The sequence below is a fragment of the mitochondrial genome of Haliaeetus albicilla, assembly GCF_947461875.1.
Source record: "Haliaeetus albicilla voucher IN1796 mitochondrion, complete genome".
Lineage (NCBI taxonomy): Eukaryota > Metazoa > Chordata > Aves > Accipitriformes > Accipitridae > Haliaeetus > Haliaeetus albicilla.
The window spans coordinates 1-17,719 of NC_040858.1; the positions used below are offsets into that span (position 1 = coordinate 1).

The 17,719-nt window shown below is 45.7% G+C and overlaps 13 protein-coding genes and 24 non-coding genes across 37 annotated transcripts, besides 1 other annotated feature; 28 read left to right on the forward strand and 9 right to left on the reverse strand. All coding sequences in view use genetic code 2, as the record gives it.

The window, feature by feature from the left end:
* Nucleotides 1–70, forward strand: EXT15_mgt01. Its single transcript has one exon. It is a non-coding gene; the product is annotated as a tRNA-Phe (tRNA).
* Nucleotides 71–1,033, forward strand: EXT15_mgr02. Its single transcript has one exon. It is a non-coding gene; the product is annotated as a 12S ribosomal RNA (ribosomal RNA).
* On the forward strand, nt 1,034–1,105 carry EXT15_mgt02. Its single transcript has one exon. It is a non-coding gene; the product is annotated as a tRNA-Val (tRNA).
* Nucleotides 1,106–2,699, forward strand: EXT15_mgr01. Its single transcript has one exon. It is a non-coding gene; the product is annotated as a 16S ribosomal RNA (ribosomal RNA).
* EXT15_mgt03 lies at nt 2,700–2,773 on the forward strand. Its single transcript has one exon. It is a non-coding gene; the product is annotated as a tRNA-Leu (tRNA).
* A 9-nt stretch (nt 2,774–2,782) lies between these two features.
* ND1 (NADH dehydrogenase subunit 1) lies at nt 2,783–3,760 on the forward strand. The gene has a single exon. The coding sequence runs from the start codon at nt 2,783–2,785 to the stop codon at nt 3,758–3,760; it is 978 nt and encodes a 325-aa protein (YP_009554208.1).
* Nucleotides 3,759–3,830, forward strand: EXT15_mgt04. Its single transcript has one exon. It is a non-coding gene; the product is annotated as a tRNA-Ile (tRNA).
* Nucleotides 3,831–3,843: 13 nt separating this feature from the next.
* EXT15_mgt05 lies at nt 3,844–3,914 on the reverse strand. The gene has a single exon. It is a non-coding gene; the product is annotated as a tRNA-Gln (tRNA).
* EXT15_mgt06 lies at nt 3,914–3,982 on the forward strand. Its single transcript has one exon. It is a non-coding gene; the product is annotated as a tRNA-Met (tRNA).
* Nucleotides 3,983–5,021, forward strand: ND2 (NADH dehydrogenase subunit 2). The gene has a single exon. A coding segment is annotated over exon 1 (1,039 nt).
* EXT15_mgt07 lies at nt 5,022–5,093 on the forward strand. The gene has a single exon. It is a non-coding gene; the product is annotated as a tRNA-Trp (tRNA).
* A 1-nt stretch (nt 5,094) lies between these two features.
* EXT15_mgt08 lies at nt 5,095–5,163 on the reverse strand. The gene has a single exon. It is a non-coding gene; the product is annotated as a tRNA-Ala (tRNA).
* Nucleotides 5,164–5,165: 2 nt separating this feature from the next.
* EXT15_mgt09 lies at nt 5,166–5,238 on the reverse strand. The gene has a single exon. It is a non-coding gene; the product is annotated as a tRNA-Asn (tRNA).
* Nucleotides 5,239–5,240: 2 nt separating this feature from the next.
* EXT15_mgt10 lies at nt 5,241–5,307 on the reverse strand. The gene has a single exon. It is a non-coding gene; the product is annotated as a tRNA-Cys (tRNA).
* EXT15_mgt11 lies at nt 5,307–5,377 on the reverse strand. The gene has a single exon. It is a non-coding gene; the product is annotated as a tRNA-Tyr (tRNA).
* Nucleotide 5,378: 1 nt separating this feature from the next.
* COX1 (cytochrome c oxidase subunit I) lies at nt 5,379–6,929 on the forward strand. The gene has a single exon. The coding sequence runs from the start codon at nt 5,379–5,381 to the stop codon at nt 6,927–6,929; it is 1,551 nt and encodes a 516-aa protein (YP_009554210.1).
* Nucleotides 6,921–6,994, reverse strand: EXT15_mgt12. The gene has a single exon. It is a non-coding gene; the product is annotated as a tRNA-Ser (tRNA).
* A 4-nt stretch (nt 6,995–6,998) lies between these two features.
* EXT15_mgt13 lies at nt 6,999–7,067 on the forward strand. Its single transcript has one exon. It is a non-coding gene; the product is annotated as a tRNA-Asp (tRNA).
* Nucleotides 7,068–7,069: 2 nt separating this feature from the next.
* Nucleotides 7,070–7,753, forward strand: COX2 (cytochrome c oxidase subunit II). Its single transcript has one exon. The coding sequence runs from the start codon at nt 7,070–7,072 to the stop codon at nt 7,751–7,753; it is 684 nt and encodes a 227-aa protein (YP_009554211.1).
* A 1-nt stretch (nt 7,754) lies between these two features.
* Nucleotides 7,755–7,825, forward strand: EXT15_mgt14. Its single transcript has one exon. It is a non-coding gene; the product is annotated as a tRNA-Lys (tRNA).
* A 1-nt stretch (nt 7,826) lies between these two features.
* On the forward strand, nt 7,827–7,994 carry ATP8 (ATP synthase F0 subunit 8). The gene has a single exon. It carries the CDS (start codon nt 7,827–7,829, stop codon nt 7,992–7,994), a length of 168 nt encoding a protein of 55 aa, YP_009554212.1.
* On the forward strand, nt 7,985–8,668 carry ATP6 (ATP synthase F0 subunit 6). The gene has a single exon. It carries the CDS (start codon nt 7,985–7,987, stop codon nt 8,666–8,668), a length of 684 nt encoding a protein of 227 aa, YP_009554213.1.
* COX3 (cytochrome c oxidase subunit III) lies at nt 8,668–9,451 on the forward strand. Its single transcript has one exon. A coding segment is annotated over exon 1 (784 nt).
* EXT15_mgt15 lies at nt 9,452–9,520 on the forward strand. Its single transcript has one exon. It is a non-coding gene; the product is annotated as a tRNA-Gly (tRNA).
* Nucleotides 9,521–9,872, forward strand: ND3 (NADH dehydrogenase subunit 3). Its single transcript is given in 2 exon segments — nt 9,521–9,694; nt 9,696–9,872. The coding sequence occupies 2 exon segments, from the start codon at nt 9,521–9,523 to the stop codon at nt 9,870–9,872; spliced, it is 351 nt and encodes a 116-aa protein (YP_009554215.1).
* A 4-nt stretch (nt 9,873–9,876) lies between these two features.
* EXT15_mgt16 lies at nt 9,877–9,945 on the forward strand. The gene has a single exon. It is a non-coding gene; the product is annotated as a tRNA-Arg (tRNA).
* A 1-nt stretch (nt 9,946) lies between these two features.
* On the forward strand, nt 9,947–10,243 carry ND4L (NADH dehydrogenase subunit 4L). Its single transcript has one exon. The coding sequence runs from the start codon at nt 9,947–9,949 to the stop codon at nt 10,241–10,243; it is 297 nt and encodes a 98-aa protein (YP_009554216.1).
* ND4 (NADH dehydrogenase subunit 4) lies at nt 10,237–11,614 on the forward strand. Its single transcript has one exon. A coding segment is annotated over exon 1 (1,378 nt).
* Nucleotides 11,615–11,684, forward strand: EXT15_mgt17. The gene has a single exon. It is a non-coding gene; the product is annotated as a tRNA-His (tRNA).
* EXT15_mgt18 lies at nt 11,685–11,750 on the forward strand. The gene has a single exon. It is a non-coding gene; the product is annotated as a tRNA-Ser (tRNA).
* Nucleotides 11,751–11,821, forward strand: EXT15_mgt19. The gene has a single exon. It is a non-coding gene; the product is annotated as a tRNA-Leu (tRNA).
* On the forward strand, nt 11,822–13,639 carry ND5 (NADH dehydrogenase subunit 5). Its single transcript has one exon. It carries the CDS (start codon nt 11,822–11,824, stop codon nt 13,637–13,639), a length of 1,818 nt encoding a protein of 605 aa, YP_009554218.1.
* A 10-nt stretch (nt 13,640–13,649) lies between these two features.
* Nucleotides 13,650–14,792, forward strand: CYTB (cytochrome b). The gene has a single exon. It carries the CDS (start codon nt 13,650–13,652, stop codon nt 14,790–14,792), a length of 1,143 nt encoding a protein of 380 aa, YP_009554219.1.
* Nucleotide 14,793: 1 nt separating this feature from the next.
* On the forward strand, nt 14,794–14,863 carry EXT15_mgt20. Its single transcript has one exon. It is a non-coding gene; the product is annotated as a tRNA-Thr (tRNA).
* Nucleotides 14,864–16,388: a sequence feature (control region).
* Nucleotides 16,389–16,458, reverse strand: EXT15_mgt21. Its single transcript has one exon. It is a non-coding gene; the product is annotated as a tRNA-Pro (tRNA).
* Nucleotides 16,459–16,464: 6 nt separating this feature from the next.
* Nucleotides 16,465–16,983, reverse strand: ND6 (NADH dehydrogenase subunit 6). Its single transcript has one exon. The coding sequence runs from the start codon at nt 16,981–16,983 to the stop codon at nt 16,465–16,467; it is 519 nt and encodes a 172-aa protein (YP_009554220.1).
* Nucleotides 16,984–16,986: 3 nt separating this feature from the next.
* EXT15_mgt22 lies at nt 16,987–17,057 on the reverse strand. Its single transcript has one exon. It is a non-coding gene; the product is annotated as a tRNA-Glu (tRNA).
* Nucleotides 17,058–17,719: the final 662 nt, after the last annotated feature.

Sequence of the window (17,719 nt, forward strand, 5' to 3'; positions counted from 1 at the left end):
GTCCCAGTAGCTTATAGTAAAGCATGGCACTGAAGATGCCAAGATGGTTGCCATACGCAACCCACGGACAAAAGACTTAGTCCTAACCTTACTGTTAGCTCATGCTAAACCTATACATGCAAGTATCCGCGCCCCAGTGTAAATGCCCTTAGCCTCTTATTAAGATGACAGGAGCTGGCATCAGGCACACCCTTCACGTCCGTAGCCCAAGACGCCTTGCTTAGCCACACCCCCACGGGCACTCAGCAGTAATTAACATTAAGCAATAAGTGTAAACTTGACTTAGTTATAGCATACCCTAGGGTTGGTAAATCTTGTGCCAGCCACCGCGGTCATACAAGAGACCCAAGCTAACAACGTTCGGCGTAAAGAGCGGGTCCTTACTATCTAAGTAACTAGGGCTAAATCGCAACTGAGCCGTCATAAGCCCAAGATGTGCCTAAAGCCGCCACCTAAGACGACCCTAGCACCTACGATTGACTAACCCCCGCAACTGCTCCTTGCCAGGACAGTCTACATACTGCTGTGGCTAGCTCAGGATACTTACCCCACCAAAGTATCCGCCTGAGAACTACGAGCACAAACGCTTAAAACTCTAAGGACTTGGCGGTGCCCCAAACCCACCTAGAGGAGCCTGTTCTATAATCGATAACCCACGCTGCACCCCACCACTTCTTGCACATAGCAGCCTACATACCGCCGTCGCCAGCTCACCTCTTCTGAGAGCTTAGCAGTGAGCACAATAGCTTCCCCCGCTAAAAAGACAGGTCAAGGTATAGCTCACGAAGTGGAAGAAATGGGCTACATTTTCTAGAGTAGAAAACTACACGGAAGGGGGCATGAAATGGCCCCCGGAAGGCGGATTTAGCAGTAAACTGGGACAATAGAGCCCTATTTAAGCTGGCCCTGGGGCGCGTACATACCGCCCGTCACCCTCCTCGTAGGCCGTATTCCTCATAACTAATAACCCAACATGCCAAAGATGAGGTAAGTCGTAACAAGGTAAGTGTACCGGAAGGTGTACTTAGCATACCAGGGCGTAGCTATAATATAAAGCATTCAGCTTACACCTGAAAGATACCTATAACTACCTAGGTCGCCCTGAAGCCAGCCTCTAGCCTAACCACATCACTAACTCATAGCCAAGAATCACCTTTGCCCACAAACTAAAACATTCTCCTAACTTAGTATAGGTGATAGAAAAGTTTTCCCCAGCGCGATAGAGACCTGTACCGTAAGGGACAGATGAAATAATAATGAAAGCCCAAGCAACACGCAGCAAAGATAAACCCTTGTACCTCTTGCATCATGGTTCAGCAAGAATAACCAAGCAAAACGAATTTAAGCTTGCCCTCCCGAAACCCAAGCGAGCTACTTATAGGCAGCTACTCCCTGAGCGAACCCGTCTCTGTTGCAAAAGAGTGGGACGACCTATTAGTAGAGGTGAAAAGCCAACCGAGCTGGGTGATAGCTGGTTGCCTGTAAAACGAATCTAAGTTCACCCTTAATTCCTCTCCAAGGACCCCCAGCAAGCCCGCACGTAGAGAATTAAGAGCAACCTAAAGGAGGTACAGCTCCTTTAAAAAAGGATATAGCCTCTCGCAGCGGATAATTTAACTCACCCCCAACTTGTAGGCCTTTAAGCAGCCACCAACAAAGAGTGCGTCAAAGCTCCCTTCCCAAAGATATAAAAACAACATGACTCCCTCCCTACTAACAGGCCAACCTATCACAATAGGAGAATCAATGCTAGAATGAGTAACTAGGACCCCCCTCCTCTCAAGCGCAAACTTACATTACCACATTATTAACAGCATTTAATTAATACCACAATCTCAACAAGTCCGCACATTAAAACTACCCTGTTAACCCAACACAGGAGCGCCCACTAGAAAGACTAAAATCTGTAAAAGGAACTAGGCAAACCCAAGGCCCGACTGTTTACCAAAAACATAGCCTTCAGCAAACCAAGTATTGAAGGTGACGCCTGCCCAGTGACCTCTGGTTCAACGGCCGCGGTATCCTAACCGTGCGAAGGTAGCGCAATCAATTGTCTCATAAATCGGGACTTGTATGAATGGCTAAACGAGGCCTTAACTGTCTCTTACAGATGGTCAGTGAAATTGATCTTCCTGTGCAAAAGCAGGAATATACACATAAGACGAGAAGACCCTGTGGAACTTAAAAATCAGCAGCCACTATACACAAATGTACACCTACTAGGCCTACGCCTAAAACCTAAATGCTGGCCTGCATTTTTCGGTTGGGGCGACCTTGGAGAAAAGAAAAACCTCCAAAAATAAGAACATACCCCTTAACCAAGAGCAACCCCTCAACGTACTAATAGTACCCAGATCCAATAAATATTGATCAATGGACCAAGCTACCCCAGGGATAACAGCGCAATCTCTCCTAAGAGCCCTTATCGACGGAGGGGTTTACGACCTCGATGTTGGATCAGGACATCCTAATGGTGCAGTCGCTATTAAGGGTTCGTTTGTTCAACGATTAACAGTCCTACGTGATCTGAGTTCAGACCGGAGCAATCCAGGTCGGTTTCTATCTATGTAATACCTTCCCTAGTACGAAAGGACCGGGAAAGTAAGGCCAATACCACAGGCACGCCTTCTCCCCAAATAATGACCCCAACTAAATTATAAAAGGAGCCCCATGTAAACCCAAAGCCCTAGAAAAGGGCCGCTAGCGTGGCAGAGCCCGGTAAATGCAAAAGGCTTAAGCCCTTTACCCAGAGGTTCAAGTCCTCTCCCTAGCCCCACCGTTAATGACCAAGCCCTCCACCATAACCTACCTTGCTATAGCCCTATCCTATGCAATCCCAATTTTAATTGCCGTAGCCTTCCTTACACTAGTAGAACGAAAAGTCCTAAGTTACATACAAGCTCGAAAAGGCCCAAACATCGTAGGACCCTTCGGACTACTACAGCCCGTAGCCGATGGCGTAAAACTATTTATTAAAGAACCCATCCGCCCATCTACCTCCTCCCCACTCCTGTTCACCATAACGCCTATGCTAGCCCTCCTCCTAGCACTAACCATTTGAATCCCCCTCCCCCTACCCTTCCCCCTTGCTGATCTAAATCTGGGACTACTCTTCCTCCTAGCCATATCAAGTCTAGCAGTATACTCAATCTTATGATCTGGTTGGGCTTCAAACTCAAAATACGCACTGATTGGAGCTCTCCGGGCAGTAGCACAGACCATCTCTTACGAAGTTACACTAGCCATCATCCTCCTATCCGTAATCCTTCTAAGTGGCAACTACACCTTACACACACTTACTACCACCCAAGAACCCCTCTACCTCATCTTCTCCTCCTGACCCCTTACAATAATATGATACATTTCCACTCTAGCCGAAACAAATCGAGCCCCCTTTGACCTCACAGAAGGGGAGTCCGAACTAGTCTCAGGCTTTAATGTGGAATACGCTGCAGGACCATTCGCCCTATTCTTTCTAGCTGAATATGCAAACATCATATTAATAAATACACTAACTACAATCCTATTCCTAAATCCAAGCTCATTAAACCTACCTCCCCAACTATTCACAATAGCTCTCGCAACAAAAATTCTACTTCTCTCCTCCGGCTTCCTATGAATCCGCGCCTCCTACCCACGTTTCCGCTACGACCAGCTCATACATCTTCTCTGAAAAAACTTCCTACCCCTAACCCTAGCACTATGCCTCTGGCACATTAGCATGCCAATCTCCTACGCAGGGGTACCCCCCTGCTTAAGGAAATGTGCCTGAATGCAAAGGGTCACTATGATAAAGTGAACATAGAGGTACACTAACCCTCTCATTTCCTAAGCCTCTAAGCCTTAGAAAAGCAGGAATCGAACCTACACAGAAGAGATCAAAGCCCTCCATACTTCCTTTATATTATTTCCTAGCAGGGTCAGCTAACAAAGCTATTGGGCCCATACCCCGAAAATGATGGTTCAACTCCTTCCTCTGCTAATGAATCCCCACACAAAACTAATCTCATCCCTAAGCTTAATCCTCGGCACAACCATCACAATCTCAAGTACTCACTGAGCAATAGCCTGAACCGGATTAGAACTCAACACCCTTGCCATCATCCCATTCATCTCAAAATCCCACCACCCTCGAGCTATCGAGGCCACAATTAAATACTTCCTAGTACAAGCAACAGCCTCCACTCTTCTCCTATTCTCAAGCATAATAAACGCATGAGCTACGGGCCAATGAGATATCACCCAACTAACCCACCCTGCCTCCTCCCTACTCCTAACAGTAGCAATTGCAATAAAACTTGGACTAGTGCCTTTTCACTTCTGGTTCCCAGAAGTACTACAAGGCTCATCCCTAACTACCGCCCTGCTCCTCTCCACAACAATAAAATTCCCCCCAGCTGTCCTCCTTTTCCTGACTACCCACTCGCTTAATCCAACGCTACTAACCACCCTAGCTATCGCCTCCGTAGCTCTTGGAGGATGAATAGGCTTAAACCAAACACAACTCCGAAAGATCCTAGCCTTTTCATCCATCGCCCACCTAGGATGGATAACCGCAGTAATCATCTACAGCCCAAAACTCGCCCTTCTAACCTTCTACTTATATGTTCTAACAACCACCGCCGTATTCCTCACCCTCAATTCAACTAAAACCCTAAAACTAACAACACTAATAACATCCTGAACAAAATCCCCCACACTAAATGCAACCCTCATGCTAGTCCTACTCTCCCTAGCAGGACTCCCCCCACTAACAGGTTTCCTACCCAAATGACTCATCATCCAGGAATTAACTAAACAAGAGATAGCCACAACAGCCACAATCCTCGCTACCCTCTCCCTTCTAGGATTATTCTTCTACCTTCGCCTCGCCTACCATTCAACAATTACACTACCTCCAAACTCTACAAACCACATAAAGCACTGACACTTCATTAAGCCAACAAATACTACAACTGCTATCCTTGCCACCCTATCTACGCTAATTCTACCACTCTCCCCCCTAATCCTAACCGCCACCTAGAAACTTAGGATAACCATCAAACCGAAGGCCTTCAAAGCCTTAAATAAGAGTTAAACCCTCTTAGTTTCTGCTAAGGCCCGTAGGACACTACCCTACATCCTCTAAATGCAACTCAGACACTTTAATTAAGCTAGGGCCTTACCTAGATAGATGGGCCTTGATCCCATAAACCCCTAGTTAACAGCTAGGTGCCCCAACCAGCGAGCTTCTACCTAACAGACCCTGGCGCATCCTTAATGCACATCAATGAGTTTGCAACTCAATATGAACTTCACCACAGAGTCGATAAGAAAGGGAATTAAACCCCTGTAAAAAGGACTACAGCCTAACGCTTAAACACTCAGCCATCTTACCTGTGACATTTACCAATCGATGACTGTTCTCAACCAACCACAAAGACATCGGCACCTTATATCTAATCTTCGGTGCTTGAGCTGGCATAGTCGGCACCGCCCTCAGCTTACTCATTCGCGCAGAACTCGGCCAACCAGGCACACTCCTAGGCGACGACCAAATCTACAATGTAATCGTCACCGCACATGCTTTTGTAATAATCTTCTTCATAGTCATACCTATCATAATCGGAGGATTCGGAAACTGACTTGTTCCCCTCATAATTGGCGCCCCCGACATAGCCTTCCCACGCATAAACAACATAAGCTTCTGACTACTTCCTCCCTCCTTCCTCCTCTTACTAGCCTCCTCAACTGTAGAAGCAGGAGCTGGCACCGGATGAACTGTTTATCCCCCATTAGCGGGCAACATAGCCCATGCTGGAGCCTCAGTAGACCTAGCCATCTTCTCCCTACACCTAGCTGGAATCTCATCCATCCTAGGGGCAATTAACTTTATCACAACCGCTATCAACATAAAACCCCCAGCCCTCTCCCAATACCAGACACCCCTATTTGTATGATCCGTTCTCATCACCGCCGTCCTACTACTACTCTCACTTCCAGTCCTAGCCGCCGGCATCACCATACTACTTACAGATCGAAACCTCAATACAACATTCTTTGACCCTGCTGGCGGAGGTGACCCCATCCTATACCAACATCTCTTCTGATTCTTCGGACATCCAGAAGTTTACATCCTAATTCTACCCGGCTTCGGAATTATCTCCCATGTAGTAACATACTATGCAGGTAAAAAAGAACCATTCGGCTACATAGGAATAGTATGAGCCATACTATCAATCGGATTCCTAGGTTTCATTGTATGAGCCCACCACATATTTACAGTAGGAATAGACGTAGACACCCGAGCATACTTCACATCCGCCACTATAATCATTGCCATCCCAACTGGTATTAAAGTTTTCAGCTGATTAGCGACGCTCCACGGAGGAACCATCAAATGGGACCCCCCAATACTATGAGCCCTTGGCTTCATCTTCCTTTTCACTATTGGAGGTCTAACAGGAATCGTCCTGGCAAACTCCTCACTAGACATTGCCCTACATGACACATACTACGTAGTTGCCCACTTCCACTATGTTCTCTCAATAGGAGCCGTCTTCGCCATCCTAGCAGGGTTTACCCACTGATTCCCCCTATTAACAGGATTCACCCTCCACCCCACATGAGCCAAAGCCCACTTTGGAGTCATATTCACAGGAGTAAATCTAACCTTCTTCCCACAGCACTTCCTAGGCCTCGCCGGGATGCCTCGACGATACTCAGACTATCCAGACGCCTACACCCTATGAAACACCTTATCCTCCATCGGCTCACTGATCTCAATAACAGCCGCAATCATACTAATATTCATCATCTGAGAAGCCTTCGCCTCAAAACGAAAAGTCTTACAACCAGAACTAACCGCAACTAACGTCGAATGAATCCACGGCTGCCCACCCCCATACCACACCTTCGAAGAACCAGCTTTCGTTCAAGTCCAAGAAAGGAAGGAATCGAACCCCCGTACACTGGTTTCAAGCCAGCCGCATCTAACCATCTATGCTTCTTTCTCCCATGGAGTGTTAGTAAAACAATTACATAACCTTGTCAAGGCTAAATCGCAAGTGAAAATCCTGCACACCCCACCATGGCCAACCACTCACAGTTCGGCTTCCAAGACGCCTCCTCCCCGATCATAGAAGAACTCGTTGAATTCCACGACCACGCCCTAATAGTCGCATTAGCAATTTGCAGCCTAGTCCTATACCTCCTAGCACTCATACTAATAGAAAAACTATCTTCAAACACCGTAGATGCCCAGGAAATTGAACTAATCTGAACCATCCTACCAGCAATCGTCCTCATTATACTAGCCCTCCCATCCCTACAAATCCTGTACATAATAGATGAAATCAACGAACCAGACCTTACACTAAAAGCCATTGGCCATCAATGATACTGAACCTACGAGTACACAGACTTCAAAGACCTAACATTCGACTCCTACATAATCCCAACAACAGATCTCCCACTAGGACACTTCCGACTGTTAGAAGTTGACCACCGCGTAGTCATCCCAATAGAATCCCCCATTCGCATTATCGTCACTGCCAACGACGTACTTCATGCCTGAGCAATCCCTGCATTAGGCGTAAAAACCGATGCAATTCCAGGACGACTAAACCAAACATCATTCATCACCACCCGACCGGGAGTCTTCTACGGCCAATGTTCAGAAATCTGCGGAGCTAACCACAGCTACATACCAATCGTAGTAGAATCAACCCCTTTAGCCCACTTCGAGCACTGATCCTCACTCATATCCTCCTAATCATTAAGAAGCTATGCAACAGCACTAGCCTTTTAAGCTAGAGATAGAGGACCACTAGCTCCTCCTTAATGATATGCCACAACTCAACCCAACCCCCTGATTTCTCATTATACTAACATCATGACTGATCTTTACACTAATCATTCAACCCAAACTTCTACCCTTTATTTCCACTAACACCCCATCCAACAAGCCCACCACAACCACCCACACCCCCTCCTGAAACTGACCATGAACCTAAGCTTCTTCGACCAATTCGCAAGCCCCCACCTCCTAGGCATCCCACTCATCCTAATTTCAATACTACTCCCTACCCTACTACTCCCTTCACCCACCAATCGATGAATTACTAATCGATTCTCCACCCTCCAACTATGATTTATTCACCTAACCACAAAACAACTAATACTACCCCTAAATAAAGGAGGACATAAGTGAGCCCTAATCCTAACCTCACTAATAATCCTCTTACTCACAATCAACCTATCAGGACTACTACCCTACACATTTACCCCGACTACCCAACTATCAATAAACATAGCTCTTGCTTTTCCCCTCTGATTAGCTACCCTCCTCACAGGCCTACGAAACCAGCCCACAACATCCCTCGGCCATCTCCTGCCCGAAGGAACCCCAACACCACTAATCCCCGCTCTAATCCTAATCGAAACCATCAGCCTACTCATCCGACCCCTAGCCCTAGGAGTCCGCCTTACAGCAAACCTAACAGCAGGACATCTACTAATCCAACTCATCTCCACTGCCACTGCCGTACTACTCCCGATCCTTCCATCAGTATCTGCCTTGACCATGCTAATCCTGCTACTACTAACTATCCTAGAAATTGCAGTAGCCATAATCCAAGCCTACGTCTTTGTCCTACTCCTAAGCCTATACCTACAAGAAAACATCTAATGGCCCACCAAGCACACTCCTACCACATAGTAGATCCCAGCCCCTGACCCATCTTCGGCGCAGCAGCCGCCCTACTCACCACCTCAGGACTCATTATATGATTCCACTACAATTCCTCCCAACTCCTGTCCCTAGGCATTCTTTCCATACTTCTAGTCATACTACAATGATGGCGAGATATTGTACGAGAAAGCACATTCCAAGGCCACCACACCCCTACCGTTCAAAAAGGTCTGCGATACGGAATAATCCTATTCATTACATCCGAGGCATTCTTCTTTCTCGGCTTCTTCTGAGCATTTTTCCACTCCAGCCTAGCCCCCACCCCAGAACTAGGTGGACAATGACCCCCAACAGGAATCAACCCCCTTAACCCCCTAGAAGTACCCCTATTAAACACAGCAATCCTCCTCGCCTCAGGTGTCACTGTAACATGAGCACATCATAGCATCATAGAAAGCAACCGTAAACAAGCAATCCATGCACTTACCCTAACCATCCTCCTAGGCTTCTACTTCACAGCACTACAAGCAATGGAATACTACGAAGCACCATTCTCAATCGCCGACGGCGTATATGGCTCAACCTTCTTTGTCGCTACAGGCTTCCACGGACTACATGTAATCATTGGGTCCTCCTTCCTATCCGTCTGTCTCCTACGCCTAATTAACTTCCACTTCACATCCAACCATCATTTTGGATTCGAAGCAGCTGCCTGATACTGGCACTTCGTAGACGTCATCTGACTATTCCTCTATATAACCATCTATTGATGAGGATCCTGCTCTTCTAGTATATTAATTACAATTGACTTCCAATCTATAAAATCTGGTGCAACCCCAGAGAAGAGCAATCAACATAATCACCTTCATACTTACATTATCCCTCGCCCTAAGCACCATCCTAATCACACTAAATCTCTGACTTGCCCAAACAAACCCAGACTCAGAAAAACTGTCACCCTATGAGTGCGGCTTCGACCCCTTCGGATCTGCCCGACTACCATTCTCAATCCGATTCTTCCTCAGTAGCCATCTTATTCCTATTGTTCGACCTAGAAATTGCACTCCTACTACCTCTGCCATGAGCCATCCAGCTACAATCACCTGGCACTACCTTAGCCTGAGCCTCCACTATCATCTCCCTCCTCACATTAGGACTAATTTACGAATGACTTCAAGGAGGCCTAGAATGAGCTGAATAGGCCCAGAAAGGTAGTCTAACCAAGACAGTTGATTTCGACTCAACAAATCATAGATCGACCCTATGCCTCTCTCCATGTCACTTTCCCATCTAAGCTTCTACTCCTCCTTCACCTTAAGTTGCCTAGGACTCGCCTTCCACCGAACCCACCTAATCTCCGCCCTACTATGCCTAGAAAGTATAATACTCTCCATGTATATCGCCCTATCAATTTGACCCGTCGAAACCCAAATAGCCTCCACCGCCTTAATCCCCGTATTCATACTAACATTCTCAGCCTGCGAAGCAGGCGCCGGCCTAGCCATACTAGTTGCCTCCACACGAACCCATGGATCTGATCACCTACATAACCTAAACCTCTTACAATGCTAAAAGTCCTCCTCCCAACAGCCATACTCCTCCCCACAGCCCTCTTATCTCACCAAAAACTCCTATGGACTAACACCACCGCCCATAGCCTCCTAATTGCCACCATCAGCCTCCACTGACTACTCCCCACATATTATCCCCACAAAAACCTCACCCAATGAATAAGCACCGACCAAATCTCATCCCCCCTACTAGTCCTATCCTGCTGATTACTCCCACTTATACTCCTAGCAAGCCAAAACCACCTACAACATGAACCACCAATCCGCAAGCGGATTTTTATCACTACCTTAATTACAGTCCAACCCCTCCTCCTCCTAGCATTCTCAGCCACCGAACTAATACTATTCTACATCACATTTGAGGCAACCCTAATCCCCACCCTAATCCTAATCACACGCTGAGGGAGCCAACCAGAACGCCTAAGCGCAGGTATCTATCTACTATTCTACACCCTCATCAGCTCCCTACCACTACTAGTCACAATCCTATACCTCCATACACATATCGGCACTCTGCACCTTACAATACTTAAACTATCGCACCCAACACTCACCAACTCCTGAACTGACCTCCTACTAAGCCTAGCACTACTAATAGCATTCATAGTAAAAGCCCCCCTCTATGGCCTCCATCTATGACTACCTAAAGCCCACGTAGAGGCCCCAATTGCAGGATCTATACTACTAGCCGCCCTACTCCTAAAACTAGGAGGCTATGGCATCATACGCCTAACCCTCCTAATTGGCCCCCTCCCACCACACTTACATTATCCCTTCCTCACTCTCGCCCTCTGAGGCGCATTAATAACTAGCTCAATTTGCTTACGCCAAACCGACCTAAAGTCCCTCATTGCCTACTCCTCAGTAAGCCACATAGGCCTAGTCATTGCCGCAAGCATCCTCCAAACCCACTGATCATTCTCAGGGGCAATAATTCTAATAATCTCCCACGGCCTCACTTCCTCAATACTATTCTGTCTTGCAAACACAACCTACGAACGCACCCACAGCCGAATCCTCCTCCTGACACGAGGCCTACAACCCCTCCTACCACTTATGGCTACCTGATGGTTATTAGCTAACCTCACAAACATAGCTCTTCCACCAACTACAAACCTAATAGCAGAACTAACCATCATAACTGCCCTATTCAACTGATCCGTCCTCACCATTTTCCTAACAGGAACTGCAACCCTACTAACTGCCTCATACACCCTGTTCATACTACTAACCACCCAACGAGGCACATCACCAACTCACATCACCTCACTACAAAACTCAAGCACACGAGAGCACCTTCTAATAACCCTCCACATTACCCCCCTACTCCTCCTAATCTTCAAACCAGAAATAATCTCAGGAATACCCTTATGCAGATATAGTTTCAACCCAAACATTAGGCTGTGATCCTAAAAATAGAAGTTAGACCCTTCTTACCTGCCGAGGGGAAGTTCAACCAGCAAGAACTGCTAATTCCTGCATCTGAGCCTAAAACCTCAGTCCCCTTAACTTTTAAAGGATAACAGCAATCCATTGGTCTTAGGAACCACCTATCTTGGTGCAAATCCAAGTAAAAGTAATGGAGACAACCCTACTCCTCAACACCTCTATACTCCTCACACTATCAATCATTCTCACACCCCTCCTCCTCCCATTACTCCCAACCACCCTCACACTTACTCCAACTACCATCACCCGCACCATCAAAACTGCTTTCTTAACTAGCCTAGTGCCAATATCCCTCTTCATATACTCAGGCTCAGAAAGCATCATCTCCCATTGAGAATGAAAATTCATCACAAACTTCAAAATTCCCCTCAGCCTCAAAATAGACCAATACTCCATAATATTCCTCCCCATCGCTCTATTCGTAACATGATCCATCCTCCAATTCGCCTCATGATACATAACATCAGAGCCACACATCACAAAATTTTTCTCCTTCCTCCTAACATTCCTAATTGCCATAATCACTCTAACAATCGCCAATAACATATTCCTCCTATTCATCGGTTGAGAAGGAGTCGGAATCATGTCTTTCCTACTAATCGGCTGATGACACGGCCGTGCAGAAGCCAACACAGCAGCACTCCAAGCCGTACTCTATAACCGAATTGGAGACATCGGCCTCATCCTAAGCATAGCATACTTAGCATCAATAACAAACACCTGAGAAATCCAGCAAGCCCTATCCCCCAATCAAATCCCAACCCTCCCTCTCCTAGGCCTCATCCTGGCAGCAACAGGAAAATCCGCCCAATTTGGCCTCCACCCGTGACTACCCGCCGCTATAGAAGGCCCAACCCCAGTCTCTGCCCTGCTCCACTCCAGCACTATAGTGGTAGCCGGGATCTTCCTACTCATCCGCACTCACCCCATACTCTCTACCAACCAAACCGCTCTCACCCTATGCCTCTGCCTAGGGGCATTATCCACATTATTCGCTGCTGCCTGCGCCCTCACCCAAAACGACATCAAAAAAATCATTGCTTTCTCCACATCCAGCCAACTCGGACTGATAATAGTCACCATTGGATTAGACCTCCCCCAATTAGCCTTCTTCCACATTTCAACCCATGCTTTCTTCAAAGCCATGCTATTCCTCTGCTCAGGATCAATCATCCACGCCCTCAATGGAGAACAGGACATTCGAAAGATAGGAAGCCTCCAGAAAATACTCCCAACAACCACTACCTGCCTGACCATTGGAAATCTAGCCTTAATAGGAACACCATTCCTAGCAGGCTTCTACTCAAAAGACTCAATCATCGAAAGCCTAAACACCTCCTACCTAAACGCCTGAGCCCTCCTCCTAACACTCCTAGCAACATCATTCACAGCAACATACAGCTTACGCATAACCTTACTAGTCCAAACAGGATTCCCACGCATACCTGCAATCACACCCATAAACGAAAACACCCCAACCCTCATCAACCCAATCACCCGACTTGCCCTAGGTAGCATTGCAGCCGGCCTACTAATCACATCCTACATCCCCCCTACAAAAACACCCCCCATAACCATACCCACCCTCACAAAAACCGCCGCAATTATCGCCACAATTCTGGGCATCATCCTAGCCCTAGAACTCTCAAACATAACACACACCCTAACTCAACCAAAACAAACCCCGTACCTAAACTTCTCCTCTATACTAGGATATTTCAACCCTCTGATACACCGTCTCAGCTCCTTAATCTCACTAAACAGCGGACAAAAAATTGCCTCCCACCTAATCGACTTGTCCTGATACAAAAAAATAGGCCCCGAAGGACTTGCTAACCTCCAACTTACAATAACCAAGACCTCAACCCCCCTCCACACCGGCCTACTCAAAACCTACCTAGGAACCTTCGCTCTATCAACCCTCATTATCCTCCTGTCCACACACTAACTCCCAATCAATGGCCCCCAATCCCCGAAAAACCCACCCCCTCCTCAAAATAATTAATAACTCCCTAATCGACCTGCCCACTCCCCCAAACATCTCTATCTGATGAAACTTCGGATCCCTACTAGGAATCTGCCTACTAACACAAATTCTGACCGGCCTCCTGCTAGCAACACACTATACCGCAGATACCTCCCTAGCTTTTTCATCCGTAGCCCATACATGTCGAAACGTACAGTATGGCTGACTAATCCGCAACCTACATGCCAACGGAGCATCTTTCTTTTTCATCTGTATTTACCTACACATTGGCCGAGGGCTATATTATGGCTCATACCTATATAAAGAAACCTGAAACACAGGAATCATTCTATTACTCACCCTCATGGCAACTGCCTTCGTAGGCTACGTACTTCCATGAGGCCAGATATCCTTCTGAGGAGCTACAGTCATTACCAATTTATTCTCAGCCATCCCATACATCGGACAAACCATCGTAGAATGAGCCTGAGGAGGATTTTCCGTAGACAATCCCACCCTCACTCGATTCTTTGCCCTACACTTCCTACTCCCATTTCTAATCGCAGGCTTCACCCTAATCCACCTTACCTTCCTCCACGAATCCGGTTCAAACAACCCCCTAGGCATCATCTCAAACTGTGACAAAATTCCATTCCACCCATACTTCTCCCTAAAAGATATCCTAGGATTTACACTAATGCTGCTCCCACTAATAACCTTAGCCCTATTCTCACCTAACTTGTTAGGAGACCCGGAAAACTTCACCCCAGCAAACCCCCTAGCCACACCACCTCACATCAAACCGGAATGATACTTCCTATTCGCATACGCCATCTTACGCTCAATCCCAAACAAACTAGGAGGCGTACTAGCCTTAGCTGCCTCCGTACTAATTCTATTCCTAGTCCCCTTTCTCCACAAATCTAAACAACGAACCATAACCTTTCGACCCTTCTCCCAACTACTATTCTGAACCCTAATCGCTAATCTCCTCATTCTCACGTGAATCGGAAGCCAACCAGTGGAACACCCGTTCATCATCATTGGCCAAGTAGCCTCCCTTACCTACTTCCTCATCCTTCTAGCCCTCTTCCCCCTAACTGGAGCCCTAGAAAACAAACTTCTCAACCACTAATACTCTAATAGTTTATAAAAAACATTGGTCTTGTAAACCAAAAACTGAAGACTGACCCCCTTCTTAGAGTTCCCGGCCCGCAAGGGCCATTATTGCCTAACCCTAACTAAGAACCCCCCTAGCAAACATCGCCCCCATCCTTTCTTTCCCCCCCCCTTCCCCCCCCTATGTATTATTGTACATTGACTTATATTCCACATATATCATACTATTATGTGTTATTATATGTTAGACATATTAATGTATGTATTATAGTCATATATATGTAATACGGGCATACACTTATCTAGCACATTTCTACTTTCAGGGTCATGTTATACTGCATGCACTCTCGGACCATTTGCCGTTCCCTCGGACTAAACCCATGCCAAAGGTGGAGCTTTTATACACAGCTTGATTATTCTCATGGATATTTACTACGGATCAGTGGACTGCGGTGATTTACACCAGATTTCTGCATGATCTCTTCCTTTAACTATGCCTTTCCATTTATGCTCGGCCGCTGACCAAGAAGGGCTAGGTTATCTCTTAATCGGTCGGTCCCAGAGAGATCATCAACCCGGTGCACGTATAGATCCTACATTCCCAGCTTCAGGACCATTCTTTCCCCCTAAACCCCTAGCACTACTTGCTCTTTTGTGCCTCTGGTTCCTACCTCAGGGCCGGAACTTGTTTAATCCCGTTCTCTCGCTCTTCACTGAGACTAAGCTATTTCAGGTACCACTTGGCCGCTTGAATCGTATCACTCTAGTGGTTTTTCTCTATTGGTTCCCTCTCTTTTTGGGTAACCTCACAGGTGGCCCCCATAGTATGTGTTCATGAGTGGCTGGTTTAAGACGTGGACTGGATGGCCCTCGGGCAACTTTACTACCGTACTTCAAGAGCTACTCAATGATATGGTTGGCGCGCGACTCAGATAGGTATTTGACACTGATGCACTGGTCAGGAGCATTTGGCCCCCGGGCTATTCCTCGAGCTCAGGAGATGTTTAATGAGACGGTTGGTGTACTATAGGGTGGTTGATCTGGCATTGATGCACTGGTCAGGAGCACTCGGTTATGGAGTATCCACAGACCCTACTATAGGGGCTAATTGGTGAATGCTTGTTGGACATATTATTCTATTAGTTCTTTTCCTCATACTTTCTAAACAACACTAGGCGTTTCTAGCTAACACACCAATCATGTTTTGCATAAAAATTTTTACAAAATTTTTACAAAATTTTTACAAAATTTTTACAAAATTTTTACAAAATTTTTACAAAATTTTTACAAAATCTTCATAAATTCCCCATGAATCCTTCACAAACCTTTCATGAATTTTTCATGAATTTTTCATGAATTTTTCATGAATTTTTCATGAATTTTTCATGAATTTTTCATGAATTTTTCATGAATTTTTCATGAATTTTTCATGAATTTTTCATGAATTTTATTTACACTTTTTTACATTTTTTTATCCGTCAAGGCACTGGAGTTCCATTAATAAATTAACTTTTTTATCATCCATTATATCATCTTATTATTCATCATTTTTCACAAAACTAACCCAACACACCCCCTCCCCCATTCAACCAATAATACCCACTAATGAACCTCAGAAAAAGAGGGCTTAAACCTCTATCACCAACTCCCAAAGCTGGTATTTTACATTAAACTACTCTCTGACTCCTCTAAACCGCCCGAATCGCCCCACAGGACAACCCCCGCACAAGTTCCAACACAACAAACAACGTCAATAACAGCCCTCATCCAGCAGCCAAGAACATACCTGCTCCCCACGAATAGAACATAGCAACACCACTAAAATCCAACCGATCTATAAAAACCCCCTCACCATCAACAGTAACCGCCCCAATCCCCCAACACTCCACTCCACTAACAACCGCCCCCACAACAAGCACCAAGACCATTCCCGCCCCATACCCCAAAACTCGCCAGTCTCCCCAAGCCTCCGGAAAAGGGTCCGCTGCTAAACACACTGAATAAACAAAAACCACTAGCATCCCACCCAAATACACTATAAACAACACTAGAGCTACAAACGGCACCCCCAAACTTACTAACCACCCACACCCCACAACAGACCCCAATACTAACCCAACCACTCCATAATAAGGAGACGGATTAGACGCCACCGCTAAACCCCCCAAAACAAACCCCATCCCCAAAAGAAGGACAAAATAAGCCATTGTAATTTCTGCTTGGCTTCTCTCCAAAACCTACGACCTGAAAAATCGCCGTTGTATAATTCAACTACAGAAACCCAACACCACCGCCCACAACCTCCCCACATTCCTTACACTTTCTCACACTTTTCTTTACACTTTTCTTTACACTTTTTTACACTTTTCTTTACACTTTTTTACACTCTTTCCGCACATTTTCCCCTCTTTTTACACTTTTTTTTACACTTTTTTTACACTTTTATTTGTCAGAGGTACTGGAGTTCCATTAATAATTTCAAAAAATTCATCACATTTATATATGCATAAAATCACATCAAACCCCAAAATATTAATGGAACTCCCCTACCAAACACACCAATTATCGCATTCATTACTTTCAACTACCCCACACCCCCGGACAAACAGCCCTGAAACAAACAACTAATAATATAAGGAGTGAACAACTCTATAAAGCCCTGAAACAAACAACTAATAATATAAGGAGTGAACAACTCTATAAAGCCCTGAAACAAACAACTAATAATATAAGGAGTGAACAACTCTATAAAGCCCTGAAACAAACAACTAATAATATAAGGAGTGAACAACTCTATAAAGCCCTGAAACAAACAACTAATAATATAAGGAGTGAACAACTCTATAAAGCCCTGAAACAAACAACTAATAATATAAGGAGTGAACAACTCTATAAAGCCCTGAAACAAACAACTAATAATATAAGGAGTGAACAACTCTATAA